The sequence below is a fragment of the Ambystoma mexicanum genome, chromosome 1q, assembly GCF_040938575.1.
Source record: "Ambystoma mexicanum isolate Mex_15411 chromosome 1q, UKY_AmexF1_1, whole genome shotgun sequence".
NCBI lineage: Eukaryota > Metazoa > Chordata > Amphibia > Caudata > Ambystomatidae > Ambystoma > Ambystoma mexicanum.
Genome location: NC_090922.1, coordinates 1,191,045,471 through 1,191,058,576, shown reverse-complemented (window position 1 = coordinate 1,191,058,576; position 13,106 = coordinate 1,191,045,471). Strand labels below are relative to the sequence as shown.

The window sequence follows — 13,106 nt, the reverse complement described above, 5'->3', positions numbered from 1 at the left end:
CATAATTCCCTAAAATTATTCTTGCGCTTTGCTTGAGTGCCAGGGCTGCCGCTGCCACCACCCTCATACATGGTGGTAGTCTGCAAGCAACTGCATCTAACCCTGTCGAAAAGTAAGGACAAGGTCTCTGCCTCCCACCCTGCTCTTGGGTCAACACCGACACAGAACACCCATCTACCTCATCTACAAATAAATAAAACAATTTCCCATAAACAGGTGTTCCCAGGGATGGTGCGTTACATAGGGCACTTTTCAGTGTGCAAAATGCCTGCTCCATTTCCACTGTCCAACAAAATGCTCCACCCTCTTTTTCTGTTTGAGTGCTGTCAATAACAGTCTTGCTGTTACTGAAAACTCAGATATCCAATGTCTACAATACAACAGTACTCTCAATACTTTCCGCAAATCTTTATATGTCTTGGGATATAGTATAGATTGCACTAATTATATGCGATCAATTGACAACACTCTTTCCTCTTTTGACAAAACATAGCCCAAGTAGTCAACCTTTGTTGTAAATACTGCATCTTTGCCAGGGACACTTTATGATTATGCTTAGCCAAATGGGACAACACCAAAACAGTTGCTTCTCGGCAACCCTTCCTGTGACTCTGCACTGATCAATATATCATCCACATACTGAACTAAGGACGTCCCTGTTGGTAGCATGAGTTCATCTAACTGGATTTTTAATACCTGGCTAAAGGTAGCTGGGCTTTCCGTATCACCCTTCGGGGCTCTTGTAAAGTGGTATTGCCTTTGTCTCAAAGTAAAACTAAACAGATATCTTGACTCTGGGGCAATGGGCAAACTAAAAAACGCGTTTTTCAAATCAATTACACTGAACCATTCAGCCATGCTTGGTATTAGGGCCAAAATACTGGCAATACTAGGCACCACTGGGAATCGTGGCTCCACGATTTTGTTAATCTCTTAAATCAATAATAAACCGATAAGGCAGTGTCTCATCCCCTTTCTTTTGAACATGAAGAACAGGATAGTTGCAAGGACTATCATTACACTCTTCCACCACCCCCAGGCTTATCATATCACTCACAATCTTTACCAGGGCTTCTTCTCCCTCCACATATATCTTATATTGTTTTATTCTGGGGAGTCTAGCACCCTCTTTGAGTTGTATCACAATCAGTTCCACCAGTAGTGTTCCTAGGTCCTTACCATGTGCTGCCCATAGATGCTCTGGAAGTTCCTGCAATTCCACTGGTAGAGGCTGACTGAGTGCCATTACAATGTAGTTACCTGGGCTATTTATGGTCATATGCACCCCCCGATTGGAGAACAATGGATGGTTGCATATAATGCTTTTAATGTATCAATTCCCAATAAGTTTTCTGGACATTTATCTGTCAGCAACCACCCATTGCTCCGTTTCACTCCTTCCACCTCTGCCTCTATCTCCTTACTTACTGGGCTCCCCGCCAAACCCAATGGATATTTTACTTGCTCCCGATAGTGGCGCTGAGGGGACAGTTTTAATATCTACCGAGCTGTTTGCAGCACCAGTATCCACCAGACATTTCACTACAGGATGCTGTCCCAGTCGCAAAGATACATATGGACCCCTCTGATCGACTGGCACAAACACCGCTCCCCCAGCTCCACCTCGGCCCCTTCACAACAGCCCACTAGACGGGTCTTGAAACTTCTCTGGTCTTTCCCCAAATAGCATGCAGTCCTCACCTTCACACTGTTCAAACTGTGCCATTGGCCTAAGCCCCTGATCAAACACGTTTGGCCCTGGTGGGGAGAAGTTTGCTCTTGGTCCTGGTGCCATCCCTTGCTGTTGCATGGTCTGCCCTGGTCCTCCCTGTGGGACCACCCCTCCCTCGTCCTACACTTGCCGGACACTGGTTTTTCCATTGACCTGGTTTTTTACAGAAGGTGTAAACATTTTGGGCCAATCCATCTGGCCGTGAATATGTACTTACCTGCCCTCCGCCCATACCTCGAGCGTTCAATTGTCGATTTCCGTTGTGCTGGTTACCCCTAAACCCTTGGGAGCCCTGCTGTAACTGCTGCATTAATACCCTATTTTTAAGTTCCTTTTCCACCTGTGTCTTTTTCTGGGTTTTTACTTGTTCACTACGCTCGTAAAATCGCGCCATTTCTAGTATATCTTTGGGTGACCTCGACTGCCAGGTAGACTCAGCGCTCCTCAAACCTTTCTGAATCGGGGCGTGTAATCCTTCCACGAAACCCCCAGCAAAATATCTCTGGCCTGTTTCAGTCGCTAAGTCCAATCCGCTGTGAGCTATGAACGCTGCCTCGAATCTCAGGAAATAAGCTGCAACATCCTCAGCGGGTCCTTGCATCACTGCGGCTAATTTCTCCACGTTCACATCTTGGGGTTTTAATATCTCCTCAAGATCTTTTAATACCCGTAACCCATGCCCTTTTACATTGAGAGATAGGGGTTCTTGGGGTTTCCTGCCATTGTCGTCGTCTTCTATGGTTTCCCATATTATTCCTAAATCATTTCTCTGCCTAAAGCGTACCCATATTTCTTCAGGGACTAACGCCATCATGATATTATCCACATCTTCTACTGTACACTGGCCTGGCCTAAATAGTTTCCTCATCTCCTTGTAAAATCCAGCAGGGTCTATTCGTGGGTCAGACATACTTTTAGTTATTTGCATAAGTTCCATATGGGTTAAGGGAACATATACATAGGTCTTTAGTGGCTCATTATTGGGGTTATTACCTGGAGTGGGCTGACATTCTCGTAGTGGGAAACTTTTCTCGTGCCTGTATCCTTCTTCCTGTGTAGCTCTAGATTTCATTTCTACAAAGGCTTTCAAGACCTGTTGAACTGCCCCTTTCTTTTGCTTTTCTGGGGCTTAGCGTTCAGATCCACATCCAAACTTACCTCAGCTCCTAAGAAAGTTTCTGTTCCTGACAAATCATATTTTTCCTCTTGCCCTTCCTGTTCAATCAAGTATTGAGTGCCGTTAAACAGATGCTGGAGGCATGCTAGTTGTTCTGCCCAGTTATGGGTCGGTCATTATTTCTTCCCCCGCTTTGGTGATGGATTCATTAATTGCGCATTTCTCTATTATGTCTGCCAAATCCCTGCCTAATGGCCGGGCTTCTTCTAACCTCTTCTTCCTGTCAGCCCGTTTATCTAGGTTTTCTTTCATTCGTTGATCCTGCCTTTGTTCCCTTAGGTATATTTCTGTCATGATAACTTCCATGTACTCCCACAACTGTTTATTAGTACGGGCTACGTCTATTCCCTTTGTAGCATCACGGTAACTCCCGGGGAGATCTTCACTTACCCCACATTGTCTCCTGTTATAATCATAATCTTCAACTAGAGTTCTAGCTACTTGTTTAAATTCCACAGGCCTTAGTCTTCCCAGCATGTTCTTAACCTCGTCTCCTATCCTTTCCTTCCTTATATATATCATTCGCTAGGGTCTTCAGCTCCTTTTGCCGTTCCTCACCTATCTGGGTGGTCCTTGTTAAACCTACATCAGTGACATCCGCACCATACTTCATGTAGTACTCATCCTCTTCCACGGCTCTAGTTATTATAGCCGGGGCCGAGGCTCCCGAGAATAATAAGTCATTTGTAATTATTTCGGCTTCCCGTGCTATGTCCTCATAGCGGGGCGCCGGTATGGATGAGTACTTTCCTTTATCAACATATGTCTATCTATTTGCTCACACTTCTCCTGTATTTCTTTATTGTCCAACTCCCTCACCTTCTGATTTGCAGACCGCTTCTGCTGCTTTCTCTCATTTTTATTCTGTGCATTTTTCCTCCTAATCGCCTCTACCTGCCACAATCTTATAGCCTCAAAATGAGCCGGACGGACTCTTCGTTTTGCCAGTTCTATTTCTACGGTCGCTATAGCGTCCAAGTCAAATGTTCCATGTTCCAACCCTTTTGTGTATTCTACCCATTGTTTTAGGAACAAATTCGAATTCAACCCATATTTGATCAGCATTTCAAATGCCGGAGTTCCCTCGAGAGGGGCATAGAGTGGCTTCGCTATTCCCCTCCCGCGGGAAGTCAAGTTTCCCATGATCCTTAAACCTTAAACAGTCAACATATATGCTACTAATTCCTTTTAACAGACCGGTTCTTACTTAAACGTATTCATTTCATCCATTAATTACCCTTTTCATGAACGATCTACATAACAGATCTCAGACTAATACGTACCATATAACTGATACTCCTTTCTTTAACGGCCTTACCAAACCGTATCCCTAAATCACTCACCTCCTGTAGGGTCTTCGCCTCGAAGTCTGCTGGTCCCAAAGGGAGGCAGCCTGCTGTACTGTCATCTGGTGGGGCTGGCGGAGGAAGGGTAACGCGTTTGTGCAGTCAATGGTGCTTCTGCATTCGTTGGGGACCCAATAGCATTACCCCTCCAGCCTCGGCCTGGACGCCCTCACCCAGGGAAGGGCTGCCACACCTTTGGGTCCCTTCATGGTCGCCAGTAAATGGGGGTACACTTTCGCTCACCCCACTTCCGTCAAAGGGGACCCCACTCCAAAAAGACTTATACGGCTGGTCAAGTCACAAAGGTTTATTTGTCAATCTTCCGCGGAAGGGCATGACTTCAGCGTCCTTGAGAGAACGGGGAAGTGAGCTGATAATCATTAGGTCTGCATGGTTTATATACATTTTCAAATATCATTGGTTCCAATCTCTACCACGTGCACAAAGGAGTTTACATAAGCATAGCAGTTAAGTCACGTAATCTTTCTCCCCCCATCCCTCCTTCGTGCAGAAGAGTTCCTCGTAAACACACTCCTGGGGTGAGCTGATGAGCCTAAAACTGCGTCATTACGCCCTTTTTGGCATCTCAGGGGCCCTGTTCGGGGAATCCACTTGTGCTGTTCATGACTATCGTGTATCTGTCGTGCCACACCTTTACCATTCTCTGCCCTTCCCTTCTTCTTGGAATTTGACATCTGATTAACAAGAAAACAAAATTTGCAACACTGCCTAGTCGTACGTAATCACCCTTTTCTACTCTGGGACTCTACAGGTTTCATCTTGCTACAACATGTGCATGGCCTTACTAATTTTTGTATCCACACAGGAAGTACCTGCGAGTCGCCAACCTCATTTTCAGTTTCGGGTCCTGCCGTTCGGATTGACCTCCGCCCGAGGGTCTTCACCAAGCTAATGGTGGTGGTGGCAGCGTATCTCAGGAAAGGGGAGATTCACGTCTACCCCTACCTGGACGATTGGTTGATCAGGGCGCGCTCTCCCGAGCAAGTCCATGATCATCTGTCAGTCACCTGCGACTCCCTTCACAGGCTGGGCTTCTCCCTCAACTTAAATAAGTCCCACTTGACACCTACCCAGCGGCTCCAGTACATCTGAACAGTGCTCGACACATCCCTGGGGCAGTGTTCGCCTCCCCTGGTGAGGGCTCATCACATTCTGCAGATGGTGGACAAGTTTCAACGTGCCCAGAGTCTCCCGGCGTTTGAGTTCTTGAGGTTGTTCGGCCTCATGGCATCCTGTATTCTACTGGTGCCAGAGGCCAGGTTGCGGATGAGATCTCTGCAGTGGGCTCTCAAGATGCAGTGGTCGCAGTCCTCCGGCAGGATGTTGGATCCCGTTCAGGTGCCGCCCTCGGTCGCCCAGGATCTTCTCTGGTGGGCCGTCGAAGGCAATCTGATGAAGGGGGCTCCATTTTGGCTACCCTGGCCGGAGGTAACGATCGTGACGGACGCATCCCTCACGGAGGAGGAACATCCCACCAAAAGAATGTTACCAGGTAAGAAAGTAACTTGTTCTTCTGTATATATTTGAGCACTATCAGTTTTCTAATGTCTAATGTCTATTGAGTGTGAATAACCTCATTCATATTTAAACACTATGTGGCCTAATGTTTGTGCTATTGTATAATAAAACCATGTTTACCCTGTCTCTTATATTTGCCCTTTTGGACCAGGGGGTGGCACACAGCTCCTAAATGGCATAGTCACCTGTCCGTCTACCAGCGAGTGGGGTAGAGGCTGCTCCTCCCCAAGCTTGTGCCTCTGCTAGTGACCCCCCACACTGAGCAATGGAACATTTCGGAAGAGAGTTAGCTCCTGCTATTGCATACTAAAGAGGAGGGTGGTAGCTCAACATATCAGAAGCCCGTTAAGCAATTACATTTCTTTTTTTTTTAAATGTCCATGTTCTGTTCAGTTGTAATGAATGCAAGTAGCACTATTTGATGTGCCCCACCAACAGCGGATATAAACACGTCTGCTATAGGTCTATATTTTCCTATATTTTTTTTTGGCTTTGTGTAATTTCAATGCAATACGCACAAAGGAAATAAAAGAATAAAGAAAACGAAAGATAAAATACATTGAACAACCCTATGTAACAATCACACTTGGTGAAAAGAGTAACAGCAATGATGTAGGTCCAGAAAGAATCAGTGCGCTGCGGAGTGGCAAAGTCCATGAACAAATCTCAAGCACCTACAGAGGTGGAATAACGGTAGCAAAAGAGACGTCATGCGTCAGGAGGTGTGAGCACCAATAGAAATGGTAGTGGCAACAATGTTGGAGCTGACCGGCATGGAACCTGGCATTAGATACAGATCATCGGATTGGCCAGACCTAGGACGTGTGCTACTTTGTGGCAGAAATATATAATTAGTTGTACTATCGTCTGCTCCCACTGAGGCTCGATTTCCAATTAGTCTTATATTCACTCTTTAGCAATATCACCATATATAACAGTGCTGTATTTATTATAAATAAAAACTATGACACATTTTTATTTGCAGATCTTTTTACCTATCATGTAACTATGTATGTGTGGGATTATTAAAGATGAAGCTAGCTAGGAGGCAACAGAGCACCCTACACTGTAGCCTCGCGAATTGCTTTAAGCACATACGTATTCTTTATTCAATAATGACCATACTTTCCACAGGATAACACCTCATCGATTGTCCTATGTACTTCTATTCTGAATGTCGGTAATGTTTAATTCATTTAACTCTGATCATTATTTTTGTATTACAGCAATTATTTAGCTGTCAAGCGCTACGTAAACTGAGCATGCCCGACAATGACCTCTCCAACTTGCCCACCACCATTGCCAGTTTAGTTAATCTCAAGGAACTTGACATCAGTAAAAATGGTAAGGATAAAGGCTCTTCTGTCTTATTTTTATGTATTGCTTTGTTTTAGTCTCATCATAGGAGTTGCAATTGTGATTGGTTATAGAAGCATATCTTTATTTGCTGTTGAGAGCGTTGATCTCTTAGCAGAGAATTGTTTTCTATTGTTCCATAAGCATGGGACATAAGTTCAGTTTTGGTCCATTCTTTTTTAAAATGTGGGAGTTCCCTTCCAGCTCCCCATCTAACCCACCCCCCGAACCTCTGGCCACAAACACAGAGCATACAAAATAACATTTGATCAAAAAAACCACAGGAAAAAATGAAAATGTATAATTAATATGAAAGTGAGGAAAGTGACCTTGTTAATAACACGGCATATGGTAAGAAGTACATGCATGCAGAAGTAAATGTCTGACAAAGTAAACATAGAAGAATTAAGCATAGAAGAATGTTTTTAGGCAAAGTAAAGCGGTGATACCTCATCTACTCTGACTCCTTTCTCATCTGATTCAATCCAACTGTTTTTGCATGGGTTTTGAGGTTTATAAATGTATGTCATTATTAATGTTTCAAACAGAGCTGCTAAAACGTTTCATCCTGAGCTTTAGCTTTTTCAGGGCAATATATTCAACGTACCCATATTATCATCCTCATCATTTATATTCTCTACTGATTTGTTTTAACAGGAAATTATCCGGAGTGAGTATCTTTCATGCTCAATCATTCTCCAGAATTAAATGTGAATACTTTTTTTAAATAACAAACTTGATTCTAAAAGTGTTGGATTGCTACATGGACAGAAAAAATAAAGGAAGAGACAAATTGTTTACAATTAATTGGCAACACTTAGCAGCAGTGTGTTGCCCCTGATATGTAATTGTGGACACTCTTGGATACCTTGACAATGCAGCGTGATACCACCGACCATCTTCAAAACGTTGTGCATCAAGAGTAAAAGAATAAAGCTGTTAGTTAAAAGAAATAGATACATCTACATCACCATGAAATCTTCACAGTGCCATTGGTCACAATTTATGCATCCATATTTCCTTTGTTTTGTTCAAGGCTGTATATGATATACACACATTTCAAGTGTAGAATGGAGTCTAATACCTTTCAAATGTGTTCCATTGTACTGATAACTTATTTTCGGTATGTCTCAGGGCGTCATCATTGTTCATTTTTCTTCACTGGATTGTGTTACCTTCATTTCCAAACAGCAAATTTCTTTCTCTCGAGTTGCCACCTTGCCGGACCTTATGCTGGCATAATTCACTTTCTGTATATCAAAAGCAACTGCAATATTCAAGTTCATGCTATGGACCAGCTTCTGAATAATTTCCAGAGACCCATATTAAACCAATTCTAGCACTTTCTCGGTTGGCAATGTGTAACAGTCTCCTTGAACTGAATTCTTAAAAGGTTATGCTGCTTTATAGGGACAGCGCTGTTCTTAATCGCATGCACATGGACTAGATCTAGTAAACCTGCTGATCGGTTGCACAGAATAGGGCAGTACATGTGATGTGCCCCTATTCCTTGTATATGTATGTATTTAAATCTGACCATGCCTACTCTGTCTCACAGCTCCCCCTTCTTAAAACCTCCACTTGGGAGCCCTTATCCTACTTCTGACACACCATGCACCTCCAACCAGCTATCACATTTACCCTTCCCCGCCTCTCTCCTTTTCTTTCCCTTCCTACCCAATAAGCACTAGGATTCACTTCTACATGTTTCATCACAGTACAAAACAGCTTCATAAATACATGAACATCACATGAGTCTATGAGAAGACACATCTGGGCAGAGAGATCCATTGCCCCCATTTGGTCACAGCACACCTTGCATTTTAAGCTGCTCTATTGAGCTGCATCAAGAGAAAGGAAGGGTGGTGGGGCTGAGGTTCTTCCTATTGGTAAATGTTCATGTTGCATTTCTAATATTCAGCCCTTCTATCCATAACATTGCTCATCTTGAATTTGGTGGATGGTGCCTCTATATTTGATTTGACAACATTGCTGTGTGTGTTTGTCTTGAGTATGCATTGTCCATTTCGTGGTCTCTTCGCCTAAGACACAGGTACTCCTCACAGCCAGAGCTTACAGTTATGGTAGCTAGATTGAGTAATGACTCTCACCCTGTAATGCTAGGGCAGGGTTTGATTTGAAAAGATCCTCACAGTTCTGAAACCATAGTCATCGTCTCTTAAGGAGGGAGGATGTTTGTGCAGTCAAGATTGGCATCCTAATAGTTCTACCCAGCAATTCCCTGAGCTAATTCATCTTGACCAATGCCTTCTCAAAGCTTTTTCACACAGATGTTTCATTCATAGAATTCAAACAGTTGTAACAATTGGAAACAGGCACCACCCTAGCCATTCTCCTTATCAGTCAATGTCACTGAGTGGTGGTTACCACTAGCCAATTCATCAACAAATATTACTGCTCATCGCACATCACTAATTGCATCAAGCATTATTGAGAAGGCAACATGACTAATATACTGTACCATGTCCCTTGTCCTGGAAATAGAGTAGACTGTTCATGCCATTATAGCTTGCTTTTACCAAATGCCCCAATGCTGTGCAATGTCCACTAGGGTATTCTGTTCAAAACACAGACTGAGCATTTAAACAGACTTCTAAGGAAAAGTATATTAGAGGCATCTTGCAACCTTTGTCTGCAAATGTATATATACGAATTTTAAACTGGTATAAATAAATAACTTCACAGCTAGGGATGAGGTGGGTAGTGCGATGAATCTGATGATATCATCAATCTTTTCCCTGGAATTGCCTCTTCTCATGTGGCCAGGGGTCAGTAGCTGTTACCTGATCCTGACTCTGGGGGCGGCTTTTATGATGAGGATCACATAGGGGAGGTGACCCTCAGGGGGATGACACATCATCAGAGGAAATCATATATCCCCCATTCCATTTTCGGAATGTTCCCTCCCTTCCTCATACCTTGATGGCATATTGTAACACTCTCCCTCAACCACTTGTCAAGTCTATCTCAAGTATTCCCCAATACCATAAATAGTATGTCAACAACTGAGGCGAGGAAGAGGCAAGGAGCAATGATGATTACTGCTAGTGAGAACCACTATTAGCTGTCTAGTCGCTGGGTAAATTCGATTGGCCTGACATGATTTAAAACCATTAAAATTAGAAGAGGACTGGGTTTTTTTTTAACTTGAGGCCAGGACCGCGCCCCTTACACAAAGCTGAAAAAGTTACAAAAGAGATCCTGCGCCTCACTTTCGCCCTTTTTTTTAAAAAGTGAGAATGCTCACAATGAACCCTTCAGGGTATGCAACTACTCGGCTCAAACCAAAACACAATTCTGGACCATCAAGATAGAAAAAATATATATATTTTACTTTATTGTACCATATTGCATTCTATTCTTTTTTTTAAATTACATATGCACCTGAATAGGTATGCAATGTAAACTTTTTTAAAACATTTTTTTAGAAAAATGTAATCTCGCATTCATTACTAACATAAAACAACAACAAATGTGAACACAAATCAAAAAGGAGAAAAGAGAGTAGTGAGATTAATAAATTAAACACAGCATAAAACCATGCCAGTAAGAGAAGCATTGATATCTCCTGCCCGGGACATCGCGAGCTACCCTGAAAAAGCACATGGAAGCAAGGTTTGCTTCCTGACTGCAGAGGGAGCTGGAACGCTGACCGAAGACTTGAACGCCTCTCAGAGGTGCCTGCAGTGGCAGCAAAATCCGGAAAAATACCTGATCCGGAATTGGGAATGCCGAGAAAGTGCGGGAATAGAACCGGTGAGCCCAGGAAAAGGGCTCGGACACAGAAGCACTGTCGGGTTAGATATCAAAGGCCCTAGACAGTGAGACTGGGGTACAGGACCCACAGTACGAAATTGGGGAAGACCAAGAAGGGCAATCGGAGACATTGTGTGTTTAAAAGTGATGGCAGGAGAGTATACCAGGCAAAGCCAATTGTTTGATAGTAACTGCATGCAGGCCCTGGAAGGAGAGTGTACCAGGCAAAGCCATTGTCCTTTCATGATTATGCAGTAAAATAAACCGATTCCTTATTATTTTTGCATCCTACTCCCTACACGGATACCCCTTCAAAAGTTTTTCATCCCAGAATAAAGCCATACCACCCGTAATCTGTAAATATCCTTTAGCTGCAATGACTCCAGGCAACAACTCATATTGGTGCCTAATTCTAAAGGCAGTGCAACACCCACCAACGACCATCATCTCCCTCTAAGTTGATAATCACTTGGGATGTTCTGTGCTACATTTCAGTTTTGGTTACAATGTGTTTTATCACTCTAAAACAATTATGAAATCTGAACATAAACTCACAGAAAGGATAAGGATGTTGAACCGCGGTAATGGAGTATCTGATTGATTTTCATATATTTACTTATTGTGTCATCTTATCCATTGCATGATTTCCTAAGAATAGAAACCTGCGTATGAGGGACCTTGCAGACCCACCAGACGTGTGAAGGCATGAAATGGCCCATTCATTGAAGAATAGCCAGTGATTAGATTTAGGTTTGAGGCCCTGGTGTGTGGAGAGGAGTTCACCCTGATAGGAGGGGACACCAGAGTACAGGGACAGCTACAGAGAATGAGCTCTGTGGGACGGGAGGATAGCTCAGGGGCAATGTTGTTTTGGAACCAAGACCACACAGAGCAGCACAGTTTCGAAACCTGGTCCCGCTCTTAAAGGGTGGTCTTCGGCATGGAGTGCAATTTAAAAAGAAAAAGCTCACTGTGGTCACTCTGCGAGGAAAGGCAGGAGTGTGATAATATTCCCAGTTTCGCATTATGGACAGTTAAAGAAATGTCCAGGAAATCTTGCTTGAAGAAGGTTCACATACCTCAGATGTTATGTTTGCAAAGCATATAAAGCGCACGGTCAACCAAGTGTACCTTGGCACTGGGAGAACAAAAGGGCAGGCTCAACAATGCACCCTAAAAACGAAGGGTCTTCAGGGATTTCCTAAATTGCGGATGGTTAGAGAGATTTCTTAATGGGGTGGTAGATCGTTCCACAGTTGATCAGCTGCCACAGAGAAAGCATGGCCGCCCACTCTCGTGTAGCACAAGGAAGTGTAGGATATTTTGTGTAAATTTGGGTGTTGGCGGTACTTTTATTACCACCAGATTATGAGCGGTAGTTTGGTGGTAAATTATCCTTGCATTTAGATTGGGTTTGGCCTCATATCAGTCTAGTGACCATACCTTGTTATATTATATTGGAGAATCTGGTAATATGTATTACTTGCGATATTTTGCGGTAGTATCTTGTTTGCGGTATTTATTGGTGAGCATAATTTCCTTCCCTACATCATAACCCCATCATAAACAAAACCTCCTTTTCTATTAGAATACCTCCTACTGATCTATAGAGAACCTTGGACCTATACACACAAGAAAACCCAACACTTTTATATAGAACGCCACCCACAGTCTGTGGCCGGTATCACTGGCTTATGTACACCAGTGATCTATGCGCCCGTAGGCATTACTGGCTCATAGACCTCCAGTAATCTATATGTTATATTAGATTCCCTCCAAACAACATGCAAAGAGGACACACACACACACACACACACACACACACACTTATTTTATCACTGCTGATTCTGGTTGTTATTCTATCTGCATGGGCAAATTGACAACTATATTACCAAAGAGAATGAATCTCCCGTGTCCACAAATAAAGTCCCAAATGCAATAATGACTCTAAACAATTTGTTTTTATTTTCTGATTATATTATATACAAGTACAATTCACAATACAGTGCTTACCATGAACATTTCACCATTATCTGTAACAAAAGATAAAGAAACAGAAACAGAGCAAACAAGCCTTTTTAAAAACATGAATTACTTTTTAACATTCTAAACATGACAAAGTAAAATGAAGGGAATTTCCTCTGCTATCCTGCCTACATGACATTTTAATTCAGTCATC

The 13,106-nt window shown here is 43.0% G+C and overlaps 1 protein-coding gene across 1 annotated transcript in view; it reads left to right on the top strand.

Moving 5' to 3' along the window:
- The window catches only part of LRRC7 (leucine rich repeat containing 7), a 3,010,809-nt gene that overhangs the window by 1,174,599 nt on the left and 1,823,104 nt on the right, over positions 1–13,106 (top strand). Inside the window, exon 6 of the mRNA XM_069641926.1 lies at positions 7,021–7,138. Within this exon, the coding sequence (XP_069498027.1) occupies positions 7,021–7,138 (118 nt within the window). The remainder of the gene's footprint in view (positions 1–7,020; positions 7,139–13,106) is intronic.